This window comes from Indicator indicator, chromosome 25, assembly GCF_027791375.1.
Source record: "Indicator indicator isolate 239-I01 chromosome 25, UM_Iind_1.1, whole genome shotgun sequence".
NCBI classification, from domain to species: domain Eukaryota; kingdom Metazoa; phylum Chordata; class Aves; order Piciformes; family Indicatoridae; genus Indicator; species Indicator indicator.
In genome coordinates this window covers 15,522,037-15,535,138 of record NC_072034.1, presented here as the reverse complement: position 1 = coordinate 15,535,138, position 13,102 = coordinate 15,522,037, and the positions used below count along the sequence as shown (strand labels likewise).

Below are 13,102 nucleotides of genomic sequence, written 5' to 3'. Positions count from 1 at the left end.
AGGCCTTGGCGTTGCTGTTAAGTGTCTGTCAATATACAAACCCCCAGACCTGGCCTAGAGTCAAGTTTGACTCCAACCTGGTAGCAACTCAGCTTTGAAGATTTAAAAGTCTTTTTCGTTTGTTTTCTCCTGTAAAAGCTTCATTTCGGCACGGGCAGCAGGCCGGCCCCGCAGTCTCGGCTCCCCGCAAGGTTCGCGGTAGCTGCCGGTTGGAAACCGGCCCGCCGGGCATCAGGGCGAGCTGCCGCGCTCCCTGCGCCCGGCAGCCACACGGAAAACCCAAACACGGCTCTGCCGGCGGAAGCGATCACCAGCGGCGGGTACAGCAGCGATCGGCTAAGCGACGGCTTCGAGGTTCGGCTCGGATCGGACGCTGGCGGCAGCGCTCGGCAAGCGGTGGCTGCAGGGCTTGGTCCGAGCCTGGCGCTGGCGGCAGCGAGCGGCGGCTGCTGGGGCTCGGCCCCAGGCCGGTGCTGGCGGCTGCGGAGCTCGGCCCGGGGCCGAGCGCACGCCGCCCCCGCCGCCTCCCCGGGAGGCGAGGTCACGTGAGCCCGCTCGCCGCGCTCCTTCCGTCCGCCATTTTAGGTTGTGTCGGTGGCGGCGCCATTAAAAAAAAGCGAGCGAAAGGAGGAGGGCTCGGGGCGCTGGTGCCGCGAGCGGGGCCGGGGCCTCGGCGGGGAAGCGGCAGCGGGGCCGGGGGCGGCGGCGGGCGGTTCGCCGGCCGGCCGGCGCGGGGCAGCCGCAGCGGCGCCATGTCGGAGCAGCAGTTCGCGATGGACTCGGCGGCCGGTGCCGGAGGCAGCTCGGCGGAGTCGGCGGAGCAGCCCGAGGGGCTGACGGGGGCTGGGGCGGGGGGCGCCGGCGGGGGAGGCGGCGGCGCCGGCGGCGCCGAGTCGGAGGGAGCCAAGATCGACGCCAGCAAGAACGAGGAAGACGAGGGGTGAGCGGCGGGGGGCAGCGCGGGACGCCCCGCGGCTTTTGTTCCCCTGGCGCCGTCCTGCTGGGGTGGGCGGCGGGGTCGTCGCCTCTCGGCTTGGCCCGGCCCGGCCCCGCTTGCAGCCCTGTTTGTTTACTTGGCGCCGCGGCGACGTCACGTACCGGGCCGGGCCGGCGGGGGCGGGCCGCCGGCGGAGCTCGGGCGGGCGGCGCTGCGCGGGCACCTCCGCCCTCTGTGTGCCCGCAGCTGTGGGGCGGGAGGGAGGAGCGGGGCAGAGGATCCTGCGGCGTGGCAGCGCTGACAGGAGAGCCGCGGGCCGTGGTCGCCGAGCGGCTGGCTGGAGGCGGCCAGCCCTGAGGGCGCCGCGGGGCCTGGCCTGCGCTCGGAACGTGTCGCTTGGGTCGGCAGCAGGCTGGCTCCTCGGCCTTGCGGGGGGTGCGGGGTGACGCTGTGCTCCGGGGAGCTTTGGAAATCGGCGACAGCAGCCCTGCCCCTCCTCGGGAAAGTTTCCTGCCCCTCCTCGGCCCGAGTCCCGTGCAGGCGGAGGTGGCTGGATCCGAGGGGTGCATCTGGTGTGATGTGAGGCGAACTGCCACTGAGGATGTGCTTCCTACAAGTTCTGTGCCGTGCAGGCGTTTAAGGCTGCAGCTCGGTGCGGCTGAACCTTCGGGCTGCAGCCTCCTCGTGTTGCAAACATGAGCGATGTGTCAGTTGGGTGCGCTGAGCGGCAGGCGGCACCTGGGCTCCTTCCCACCACAGACTCTGCCTCCTCCTGGAGCATGTTGCATGGGGACATTGCTTTAGGCGGCAGCTCCGGCGTGAAGGCAGCTTTTAATCTTCTGAAGGGCTCTTCCCCGATGCTTGGCATGGAGCAGTGTTGCTTTCATGCAGCAGCTGAAATTCGTGTACCATAAATTCAGGTACAGGGCAGGCTGCTGCTGTGTGCTATTTCCTGTCTGGCCAGTAAGAAACTGAAGCTGCAGGTCTGCTTTTGCTCAAGACAGAAAACAGACTGGCTGAAGGAACACCAAGCTATTTGTCTTGTAGAGACTTTCCATCCAAACCTCCTGAATGTCTTCTGTAATCACCAGGGATGCTGCTGAGAGCAGGGGGAGAGAACAGGACTTTTGGGGTATTTTACTAGGGTTAGGGAAAACTTAGAATGTTTTTGTTGCTGCTGACTAGTCAGGGCTTTAAATACTTTTGCAGTTTGCATACTTGTTTTATGTTTTCCTCCTGAATACAAACCTCTTAAAGGGTTGTCATGAGGAAGCTTTTCTTCTTTTAAGGCAACACAGTCTAGAGAGTGATGGAACATTGGACAGTGATTATATGTGGTATACATTCACTTTAGTTTAGTTAATTGGGTTTTTGACCTGTCAGTTGTTGTGGTTGTACAAGAAATAATGTTCTGACAGCCCTCTTGGTAGTGGAGGGAAACCAGCACATCTTTGATAGCTGCTGTGTGTGTGTGGATGCTCGTGTTTCCCTTGGATTAGGAATTAGAGACAGTGTTTTCAGGAAAAAACTCTGCAGGTTCTCATAGCCTCAGATCACCTCAGGGAGAATGTGTGGATTTGAGAAATCTACTTGTTGGCAACTGCCAAGCAACTTCCTGGCTTGCCTGCTGGAGGAGGGCCAAAGCCACTAGGCAGGGTGATGTCTGTGCTCTGGTTAGTTAAGTCTGAAGTTTAGAAGCTTTCCCAGGGCACTCCTGGTAAACTGTTTTGGAAAACTGTTTTTGCTGGTGTGACTTAGATCAGACAGCCTGTGGCTTGGGAGCTGTACATAGAATCATGGAATTGTCAGGGTTGGAAGGGACCTCAAGGATCATTTGGTTCCAACTCCCCTGCCATGGGCAGGGACACCTCACACCACAGCAGGTTGCTCACAGCCACATCCAGCCTGGCTGCAAAAACCTCTAGGGATGAGGCTTCCACCACCTCCCTGGGCAACCTCTGCCAGGTTCTCACCACCCTCCTGGCCAACAACTTCTTCCTCACATCCAATCTCAATCTCCCCACTTCTAGTTTTGTTTCATCCCCCCCAGTCCTATCACTCCCTGGCACCCTCCCTCCCCAGCTTTCTTGGAGCCCCCTTCAGATGCTGCAAGGCCACCAGAAGGTCTCCTGGGAGCCTTCTCCTCTCCAGCCTGCACAACCCCAACTCTCTCAGGCTGTCCTCAGAGCAGAGCAGCTCCAGCCCTCTGCTCATCCTCATGGCCCTTCTCTGGACATCTTCCAGCCTCTCCAGATCCTTCCTGTAACAGAGGCTCCAGAACTGGACACAGTGCTCCAGATGGGGTCTCACCAGAGCAGTGCAGAGAGGAAGAATCACTTTCCTCGACCTGCTGGCCACTTATTTCACAAGCTTGTGACAGCAGGGTGAAGTTGCACCTTAACTGTTTGTCATGCTCACCATTAGTGTTGTAGGCTGGTTCTGGCCTCAGTTTTGCAGTGGAGCAGTAGTTTGTCAACATCTGTATGTGGCACCTGAAGCAGTCATGATTGGCCACCTTGTGACTGGACTCACAGATGCAGAAAATCCTTCAGAGGACTGTATCAGTTTCATAGAATCATAGAATGGTTTGGGTTGGAAGGACATTAAAGCTCATCAAGTCCAAACCCCTGTGCTGAGCAGGGAGATGTTTAACTAGATCAGGTTGCTCAGAGCCCTGTCCATCCTTTCCTGGAATGGTTCCAGGAATGGGGCTTCTACCATCTCTCTGGGCAATTTGTGTCTTGAGAAATCCACTCGGTTCACCACCCTTATTGTAAAAATTGCCTTCCTTCTATCTACTCTAAATCTCCCTCTTTTAATTTAACCCCATCATCCCTGTCATATCACAACAGGCCCTGCTAAAAACTCTGTCCCCAGCTTTCTTATTGACCCCTTTAAGTGCTGAAAGGCCAACAGAATGTCTCTGTGGAGCGTTCTGGAGGCTGAACAGCCTCAACTTTCTCAGCCTTTCTTCACAGGAGAGCTGTACCATTCTTCAGATTGTTTTTGTGTCCCTCCTCTGTCCCTGCTCCAGCAGGTTCCTGTCTCCTGTGCTGAGGACTACAGAGCTGCCCCAGCACTGCAGGTGGGGCCTCAGCAGAGGGGCAGAATCCCCTCCCTGCCCCTGCTGTCCATGCTGCTGGGGATCAGCCCAGGACAGAGCTGGCTCTGGGCTGTGAGCACACACCGCCAGCTCATGTCCAGCTTTTCACCCACCAGCACTCCCAACTTCTCTGCAGGGCTGTTCTTCATCTCTTCATCCTCCAGCCCAAAAGAATTTTTTCCTCATCTCCACTCTCAATCTCCCCTCTCCCAGCTCAAGGCCATTGTCCCTCATCCTGGCACTCCCAGCCCTTGTCCAAAGTCCCTTCCCAGCTCTCCTGGAGCCCCTGCAGGTACTGCAAGGCTGCTCTGAGGACTCCCTGGAGCCTTCTCTTCTCCAGGCTCAACAGCCCCAACTCTCTCAGCCTGTCCCTACAGGGGAGGTTCTCCATCCCTCTCATCATCTTCATGACTTCCTCTGGACCCTCTCCAACAGTTCAGTGTCCTTGTGCTGGGGGACCAGACCTGGAGGCAGTGCTCCAGGTGGAGTCTCAGCAGGGCAGAGGAGCAGAATCCCCTCACTTGTCAAATCCTGATGTATCTCCTGTTGGGACACAGGTTGTTGATTAATTTTAATGTTGTTTTTTTCCTTTTTGTGACTTGCAATGTGATGTGATGGTCCTGATTTGATTCCAAGCTTCCAGTGGAAATCATGATCAGCCTTGCCTGCTGTGTAGCTTTGCTCAGCAACACTGGTCCTGTATGTAGGATACTGGGATGGCATTCCCACTACTTGGATTATCCCAGGTGTTCATAATAGCATAGTTTTGGGAGCAAAGATAAATTCTGACCATCCAATACTTTGCTTTTTGACTGTTCTCTGGAGAAGAGGACTTGACTAAACTTTCTTTGTTTTAGTTCACTAATACTGACACATGGGGTCCAGAGTGGTACATAAATGTTTCTGTTTACCTTCACTGCTTTATAAATCTGTTCTGCCTGTGTCTGTTTCACAGGCAGAACAGATGCCTACATGGAATGAAGCCTGTGGAGGGTCAGCAGTGGGGTGGAGAGACAGGGAAGCAGTAAAATATCTTCTTGCCAGTCTTTGTAGTTTCTTGGGATAGCAGAGTAAGCAACTGTGGCAGAAGATGCTGCAAAAATTTTTTGTGCACATGTAAATCTTTTATCTACTCTGGCCAGGATCAGTTGAGCAAGTTCCAAAAAGTGAGGAAAAAAAATTAAAAAGAGGGGGAAAAAAGGTGGGAAGTGGAGGCCTCCGTGCCCAATGTCACTGATCAGACTGCTGGGTAAAGCTTCAGAGTAGAGGGCTTTGGCTAAGACTCATTAACAGCTGAACCTTCTTGCCTCAACAGGAAGATGTTTATTGGTGGCCTTAGTTGGGACACCACCAAGAAAGACCTGAAGGACTATTTCTCTAAGTTTGGTGAAGTGGTAGACTGCACCTTGAAGCTGGATCCCATCACAGGGCGGTCGAGAGGCTTCGGCTTTGTGCTCTTCAAGGAGTCGGAGAGCGTGGATAAGGTACTGCTCCTGCAGGCAGACAGGCAGCAGAGGGGCAGGGGGGGCTGCCTGCATGCTTGTCTGCACGGGGTCTGTTCCAGGTGGTTCTGGAATAAAAGAGATTTAAGATGCTTATTGAATTACTTTTCTTTTTTTTTTCACCCCAACTGTCTTAGTCGTGGTGCAGTGCTGAGGACCAGCAGTGACTACAGCACAGGAGGTTCCACCTCAACACGAGGAGGAACTTCTTCACTGGGAGGGTCACAGAGCACTGGAACAGGCTGCCCAGAGGGGTTATGGAGTCTCCTCTGGAGACTTTCAAGACCCATCTGGATGTGTTCCTGTGTGACCTGTGCTGGATTCTATGGTCCTGCTCTGGCAGCGGGGTTGGGCTTGATCTTCAGACCTTCTCCCTTCCAACCCCCAACATCCTCTGAGCCTGTGATTCCCAAAGTCTGGCTTTGGGTGCTTACAGGGAGTGTTCTGCAAGCCACTGGACCTCAGCACTTTAAAAATACTGTACAGAAATGTCTGCTGCCTCCCACTGTGAATGCAGCCATTTACAAAGAGCTTCCAATCTCTGCATCCCAGAGCTGCTCCCTGAACCCCTAGAGAGGAGCCAATGACTTTGACAGATTTGGGCTTCAGCCAAGCAAAAATGAACTTAGCATTTCTAAAAATGCTGTTGCACAGCACACTGAGAAGTTTTCATCTCCACTGAGCTTGGGTGATACCTTAAAGTATCACCCAGTTCTTAACTAGGTGAGGTTTGAGGTGGGACTGTGGAATGCTTTCTGGGAAATACCACACTCTCACTTCTCTTGGATGATGCTTGGCTCCAGGTGACACTTGGAAGGCTTTGGTAGAATTCTCAGTGGGATCAAAACAATGGAGCTGCTTGGGTTTGGGGCAACAAATCATGGCTGTAATCATCGTATTGAAACTGAAGTGATAGCATTAACAAAAACGAAGTATGAACCAGCTGGGCCTTGCTTAAAACAGCAGTGAAACATTTTGTTTGAGCTGTGAGTAAGATCCTGTTTTAATTTTCCACAGGTCATGGACCAGAAAGAACACAAGCTGAATGGCAAGGTCATTGACCCCAAAAGAGCTAAAGCCATGAAAACAAAAGAACCTGTGAAAAAGATTTTTGTTGGGGGCTTATCTCCAGACACACCTGAAGAGAAAATAAGGGAATATTTTGGAGGTTTTGGTGAGGTATGTGGTGAGAGAAGCCACTTATTCTTGTAGAACTTGTTCTGTCTTCACAAATTCAGTGAAAGGAAAGCAGCCCCCAAATGCAATGGGCCTGGGTGCTCCTGTAAGCTGAATGGCCCAGTGTAGCTCCATGGCTGGATGGCCAGGCCCCAAGAGTGGTGGGGAATGGAGCTAAATCCAGTTGGTGGCCAGCCACAAGTGGTGTTCCCCAGGGCCCAGTGCTGGGGCCACTTCTCTTTACTGTCTGTATCAATGATCTGGATGAGAGGATTGAGGGCATCTTCACCTTCAGTGAGTTTGCAGGTGACACCAAACTGAGAGGGAGTGTGGATCTGCTGGAGGACAGGAAGGCCCTGCAGAGGGATGTGGACAGGCTGGATCCATGGGATGAGGTCACTTGTATGAGGTTCAACGAAGCCAAGTGCTGGGTCCTGCACTTAGGTCACAACAACCCCATGAACGCTTCAGGCTGTGGGCAGAGTGGTTGGAAACTGCCCAGCAGAAAAGGCTTTGGGGGTGCTGGTTAACAGGTGGATGAAGATGAGCCAGGGAGAGCCCAGCTGGCCAAGAAGGCCACCAGCAGCCTAGCCTGGATCAGCAGTAGTGTGGCCAGTAGGTCCAGGGAAGTGATCATCCCCCTGTACTTGGCTCTGGTGAGGCCACACCTTGAGTACTGAACTCAGATTTGGGTCCCTCAATCCAAGAAGGACATTGAGTTGCTAGAGTGTATCCAGAGAGGAGCAATGAGCCTGGTGAAGGATTTGGAGAACAGGGCTGGGGAGAAGCAGCTGAGGGACATGGGGTTATTTAGTCTGGAGAAGAGGAGGCTGAGGGGAAACCACCTTTCTGCAGCTCCCTGAAAGGAGGCTAGAGCCATGTGGGGGTTGGTTTCTTCTCTCTAGTATCAGCTGATAGGACAGAAGCAAATGGCCTGAAATTTTGCCAGGGGGGAGTTAGGTTGGAGAGGAGGAAAACTTTTCTGCTGTGTGAATGGTGAGGGATTGGAAGAGGCTGGCCAGGGAGGTGGTGGAGTCCCCATCCCTGGAGGTGTTCCAGAAAGGTGTGGCCATGGCACCTGGGGGCATGGGTTCCTGGCCATGGTGGTGTTAGGCCCATGGTTGGACCTGATGATCTTGGAGGTCTTTTCCAACCAGAACAATTCGATGATTCTAAACCATCACTGCAGCCCTTTCTCAGATGTCACCAGCATCAGGTGATGACAGCTCTGTGTCAGGGAATATGGATGTCAAACACCTGCCCTCTTGCACACAGCTCACTCTGCACTAGAGGCTTTTGACTTGCCTAGGCTGAGGTCTTGTGCCACACATAAGGAGAACTTCACTCTGTTTGTAGCCAGCTGTTGAACACAGCATTTTGGCAGTGTGGGGGATGCACCAAACTCTGAGCTTGAGCAAAGCTGCATCTGTTTCATACAAAGCTGGAAGGCTTGGATCTGCTCAAGGTTTGAAACACCTACTACTTACTTCAGTCTTAACAGAGTTAGGATGTTCATCCAGCATGACTCCAGTACTGTTTGAGCACCATATTTTGTGTGAGTTTGTGAATTAGGGTGAGGTACAGGAAAGAAAATCCTCTTGCAGAACTCTAAACACTCTTCCTGGTGTTTGTAATCTTGGTGGTGATGGTTTCCAGTGATGTCAAGCACTGTGATGGAGGCACACTATCATACTCAGGTCTAAAAATAGTGTCAGTTAACAAATCCATCCTGTTAGAAACATTTTTAAGCATCATGGATGGCAGGACAGGAGCTAAAATCTCTGTGTTCTCCTAGGTTGAATCAATAGAGCTCCCCATGGACAACAAAACCAACAAGAGGCGTGGGTTTTGCTTCATTACTTTCAAGGAGGAGGAACCTGTGAAGAAAATCATGGAAAAGAAATACCACAACGTTGGGCTTAGTAAAGTAGGTGGAGTTTGTCCTGGAGAGACTGAACAATGGGATTGCATTACTGGTTGCATCTGGGTGGGGATAAGAGGCTGGAAACTCCTGTAAGCATTAGACCTCACAGACAGTCATTAAGGGACTAGGAATAGGTCGCTGTAATCTTGAACTCTTGGGAGGATTTGTACTGCACCCCCGTGGGCAGAGGGTTGAGCTGCAACATATTTGTCCATTGGGAAGCTCCCACATTCTCCAGCAGTGTAGTCAGGGGGTTGTGTCACTGATCCACAGCATCAGGCTGCACCATCTTCTCCTGGTAGGTTGATCTTCCTGTGTTTAACACAGAAATGCTTCCTGCTTTAAGCACCATGTCCAGTTATGTTAAAGTGCTTCCAAAAGTGAAATGAAATGGGAAGCCAAGTTCATTGCAGAGAGCTGGATGAAATGAAACCTAGTGACAAAACCTCAGATGGTGTCTTCTTTATTGGACAGATATGGAGCATGGAAGCTTCAGAACAGAGTTGAGTTGGTCTTACTCTCTACAACTTGTAGAGTTGCTCTCCACAACTCCCTGAAAGGAGGTTGGAGCTAGGTGGGAGTTGGTCTCTTCTCCCAAGTAACAAGTGCTAGGATGAGAGGAAATGGCCTCAGGTGGCATCAGGGGGAGGGTTAGGTTGGGCGTTAGAAGAAACTTCTTGACTGAAAAGGTTCTCAAAGCCTGGCACAGGCTGGTCAGGCAGGTGGTTGAATCCCCATCCTTGGAGGTGTTTCCAAGAGGCAGAGATGTGGTGCTGAGTGACATGGTTTAGCCCCAGACTTGGTAGAGTTCGAGAATGGTTGGATTGGATGAGCTTAAAGGTCTCTTCCAAGTGAAACATTGTGATTCATACTCTGTTACTCAGATTTGATTTCAGTTTTCTAGCTAAATTGACCTCAGAGGTCTATTTCAAAGGGCAAACAGGCATAGAAAGAACCATGCCTTCTCTTCAGAATTAGTTGCACTGGCAGCAAATGTTGTGTATCACCAGTGGTTAACTATTTTCAAGTTGCAAAGTAGAAGGTACCTCTTTGTCTTTTTTTTCCCCCCAAGGGGAGCAGCAGGGTGACCCAACCCTGTTATCTGCTTACTCTCCTGTAAGTTTAAGAATGGTTTGTGGGCCAGAGCTTTGCTAATGGGATCTGCCTTGACCTTTCTGTGCAGTGTGAAATCAAAGTAGCCATGTCAAAGGAGCAGTACCAGCAGCAGCAGCAGTGGGGGAGCCGGGGAGGATTCGTTGGAAGAGCTCGAGGGAGAGGTGGAGGTAAGTTTACACCTCCACGCTGCTGGAAGCTCAGGGCCTTGCTTTAGTGCAGACCAGTCTCCTCCAGCTCTGACTTCTGGCATGTTGTGTTGCAGGCCCCAGCCAAAACTGGAACCAGGGCTACAGCAACTACTGGAATCAAGGGTATGGGAACTATGGCTACAACAGCCAAGGGTACGGAGGCTATGGAGGATACGACTACACTGGTTACAACAACTACTATGGATATGGTGACTATAGCAGTAAGTACTCAACTCCCTGCATGCTGCTTGTGAAAAAACTGCTGCTGCAGCTGTAAAATGCCTTGGAAACATGCTGGCTTAGGCTCCCACCTTCCTTGATCTCCTTTAGGGGGTCCTTGGTTTCAGACACCCCTCTGCCTCCACTCTTTTCTGGTTATTGTGGGGCTGAGGCCCTATTGCAGAGCCCCAAGGCCCTGGGAGATAGGAGTATTACCTCTCCTGGTCAGAAGGGAGGGTGCTCCTCAGCTTCCATAGTTTCACAGCACTGTCAGTTGTTGAGAGAGAGGGCCTCCATCTCAGCTGTCTCCTTTTAAAGCTGCTCTGTAGACTCCTTGGGTTCTTGAAGTGGCTACTGTTGTCAACAACAGAGCTTAGTGCTGGTCGCTTCTCCCTAGGAACAAGTGACAGGAGAAGAGGAAATGGCTTCAGGTTGTCCCAGGGGAGGTTTAGGTTGGGCATTAGAAGAAACTTCTTCACTGAAAGGGTTCTCAAACACTATAAGAGGCTGTCCAGGGAGGTGGTTGAATCCCCATCCTTGGAGGTGTTTCAAAGAGGCAGAGATGTGGTGCTGAGGGGACATGGTTTGGCACCAGACTTGGCAGAGTTAGAGAACAGTTGGACTGGATGAGCTTCTTGGTGTTGGCATTGCTCTTTCCTTGTGCAACGCTGTAGGCTCTGGAGCTTTGGTGTTGGCATTGCTCTTTCCTTGTGCAATGCTGTAGGCTCTGGAGCTTTGGTGTTGGCATTGCTCTTTCCTTGTGCAATGCTGTAGGCTCTGGAGCTTTGGTGTTGGCATTGCTCTTTCCTTGTGCAACACTGTAGGCTCTGGAGCTTTGGTGTTGGCATTGCTCTTTCCTTGTGCAATGCTGTAGGCTCTGGAGCTTTGGTGTTGGCATTGCTCTTTCCTTGTGCAACGCTGTAGGCTCTGGAGCTTAGTGTTGGCATTGCTCTTTCCTTGTGCAACGCTGTAGGCTCTGGAGCTTAGTGTTGGCATTGCTCTTTCCTTGTGCAACACTGTAGGCTCTGGAGCTTAGTGTTGGCATTGCTCTTTCCTTGTGCAATGCTGTAGGCTCTGGAGCTTAGTGTTGGCATTGCTCTTTCCTTGTGCAATGCTGTAGGCTCTGGAGCTTTGGTGTTGGCATTGCTCTTTCCTTGTGCAATGCTGTAGGCTCTGGAGCTTTGGTGTTGGCATTGCTCTTTCCTTGTGCAATGCTGTAGGCTCTGGAGCTTTGGTGTTGGCATTGCTCTTTCCTTGTGCAACACTGTAGGCTCTGGAGCTTAGTGTTGGCATTGCTCTTTCCTTGTGCAACACTGTAGGCTCTGGAGCTTTGGTGTTGGCATTGATCTTTCCTTGTGCAACGCTGTAGGCTCTGGAGCTTTGGTGTTGGCATTGCTCTTTCCTTGTGCAATGCTGTAGGCTCTGGAGCTTTGGTGTTGGCATTGCTCTTTCCTTGTGCAATGCTGTAGGCTCTGGAGCTTAGTGTTGGCATTGCTCTTTCCTTGTGCAACACTGTAGGCTCTGGAGCTTTGGTGTTGGCATTGCTCTTTCCTTGTGCAACACTGTAGGCTCTGGAGCTTAGTGTTGGCATTGCTCTTTCCTTGTGCAATGCTGTAGGCTCTGGAGCTTAGTGTTGGCATTGCTCTTTCCTTGTGCAATGCTGTAGGCTCTGGAGCTTTGGTGTTGGCATTGCTCTTTCCTTGTGCAATGCTGTAGGCTCTGGAGCTTAGTGTTGGCATTGCTCTTTCCTTGTGCAATGCTGTAGGCTCTGGAGCTTAGTGTTGGCATTGCTCTTTCCTTGTGCAACGCTGTAGGCTCTGGAGCTTTGGTGTTGGCATTGCTCTTTCCTTGTGCAACACTGTAGGCTCTGGAGCTTTGGTGTTGGCATTGCTCTTTCCTTGTGCAATGCTGTAGGCTCTGGAGCTTTGGTGTTGGCATTGCTCTTTCCTTGTGCAACGCTGTAGGCTCTGGAGCTTTGGTGTTGGCATTGCTCTTTCCTTGTGCAACACTGTAGGCTCTGGAGCTTAGTGTTGGCATTGCTCTTTCCTTGTGCAATGCTGTAGGCTCTGGAGCTTAGTGTTGGCATTGCTCTTTCCTTGTGCAACACTGTAGGCTCTGGAGCTTTGGTGTTGGCATTGCTCTTTCCTTGTGCAATGCTGTAGGCTCTGGAGCTTTGGTGTTGGCATTGCTCTTTCCTTGTGCAACACTGTAGGCTCTGGAGCTTAGTGTTGGCATTGCTCTTTCCTTGTGCAACACTGTAGGCTCTGGAGCTTTGGTGTTGGCATTGCTCTTTCCTTGTGCAATGCTGTAGGCTCTGGAGCTTTGGTGTTGGCATTGCTCTTTCCTTGTGCAACACTGTAGGCTCTGGAGCTTTGGTGTTGGCATTGCTCTTTCCTTGTGCAATGCTGTAGGCTCTGGAGCTTTGGTGTTGGCATTGCTCTTTCCTTGTGCAACACTGTAGGCTCTGGAGCTTTGGTGTTGGCATTGCTCTTTCCTTGTGCAATGCTGTAGGCTCTGGAGCTTTGGTGTTGGCATTGCTCTTTCCTTGTGCAACACTGTAGGCTCTGGAGCTTAGTGTTGGCATTGCTCTTTCCTTGTGCAACACTGTAGGCTCTGGAGCTTAGTGTTGGCATTGCTCTTTCCTTGTGCAACGCTGTAGGCTCTGGAGCTTTGGTGTTGGCATTGCTCTTTCCTTGTGCAATGCTGTAGGCTCTGGAGCTTTGGTGTTGGCATTGCTCTTTCCTTGTGCAACACTGTAGGCTCTGGAGCTTAGTGTTGGCATTGCTCTTTCCTTGTGCAACACTGTAGGCTCTGGAGCTTAGTGTTGGCATTGCTCTTTCCTTGTGCAACGCTGTAGGCTCTGGAGCTTTGGTGTTGGCATTGCTCTTTCCTTGTGCAATGCTGTAGGCTCTGGAGCTTTGGTGTTGGCATTGCTCT

At 52.0% G+C, this 13,102-nt stretch overlaps 1 protein-coding gene across 3 annotated transcripts in view; it reads left to right on the top strand.

Moving 5' to 3' along the window:
- Positions 1-752: 752 nt before the first annotated feature.
- HNRNPD (heterogeneous nuclear ribonucleoprotein D) overlaps positions 753-13,102 on the top strand; it is a 17,480-nt gene continuing 5,130 nt past the window's right edge. For all 3 annotated transcript variants that reach the window (XR_008489358.1, XR_008489357.1, XM_054392463.1), the window contains exons 1-6: positions 753-940; positions 5,356-5,524; positions 6,560-6,721; positions 8,514-8,645; positions 9,826-9,925; positions 10,021-10,167. Coding sequence is in view for 1 of the 3 variants with exons in the window: in XM_054392463.1 (XP_054248438.1) it covers positions 753-940; positions 5,356-5,524; positions 6,560-6,721; positions 8,514-8,645; positions 9,826-9,925; positions 10,021-10,167 (898 nt within the window). In the remaining 2 variants the exon portion in view is untranslated. The remainder of the gene's footprint in view (positions 941-5,355; positions 5,525-6,559; positions 6,722-8,513; positions 8,646-9,825; positions 9,926-10,020; positions 10,168-13,102) is intronic.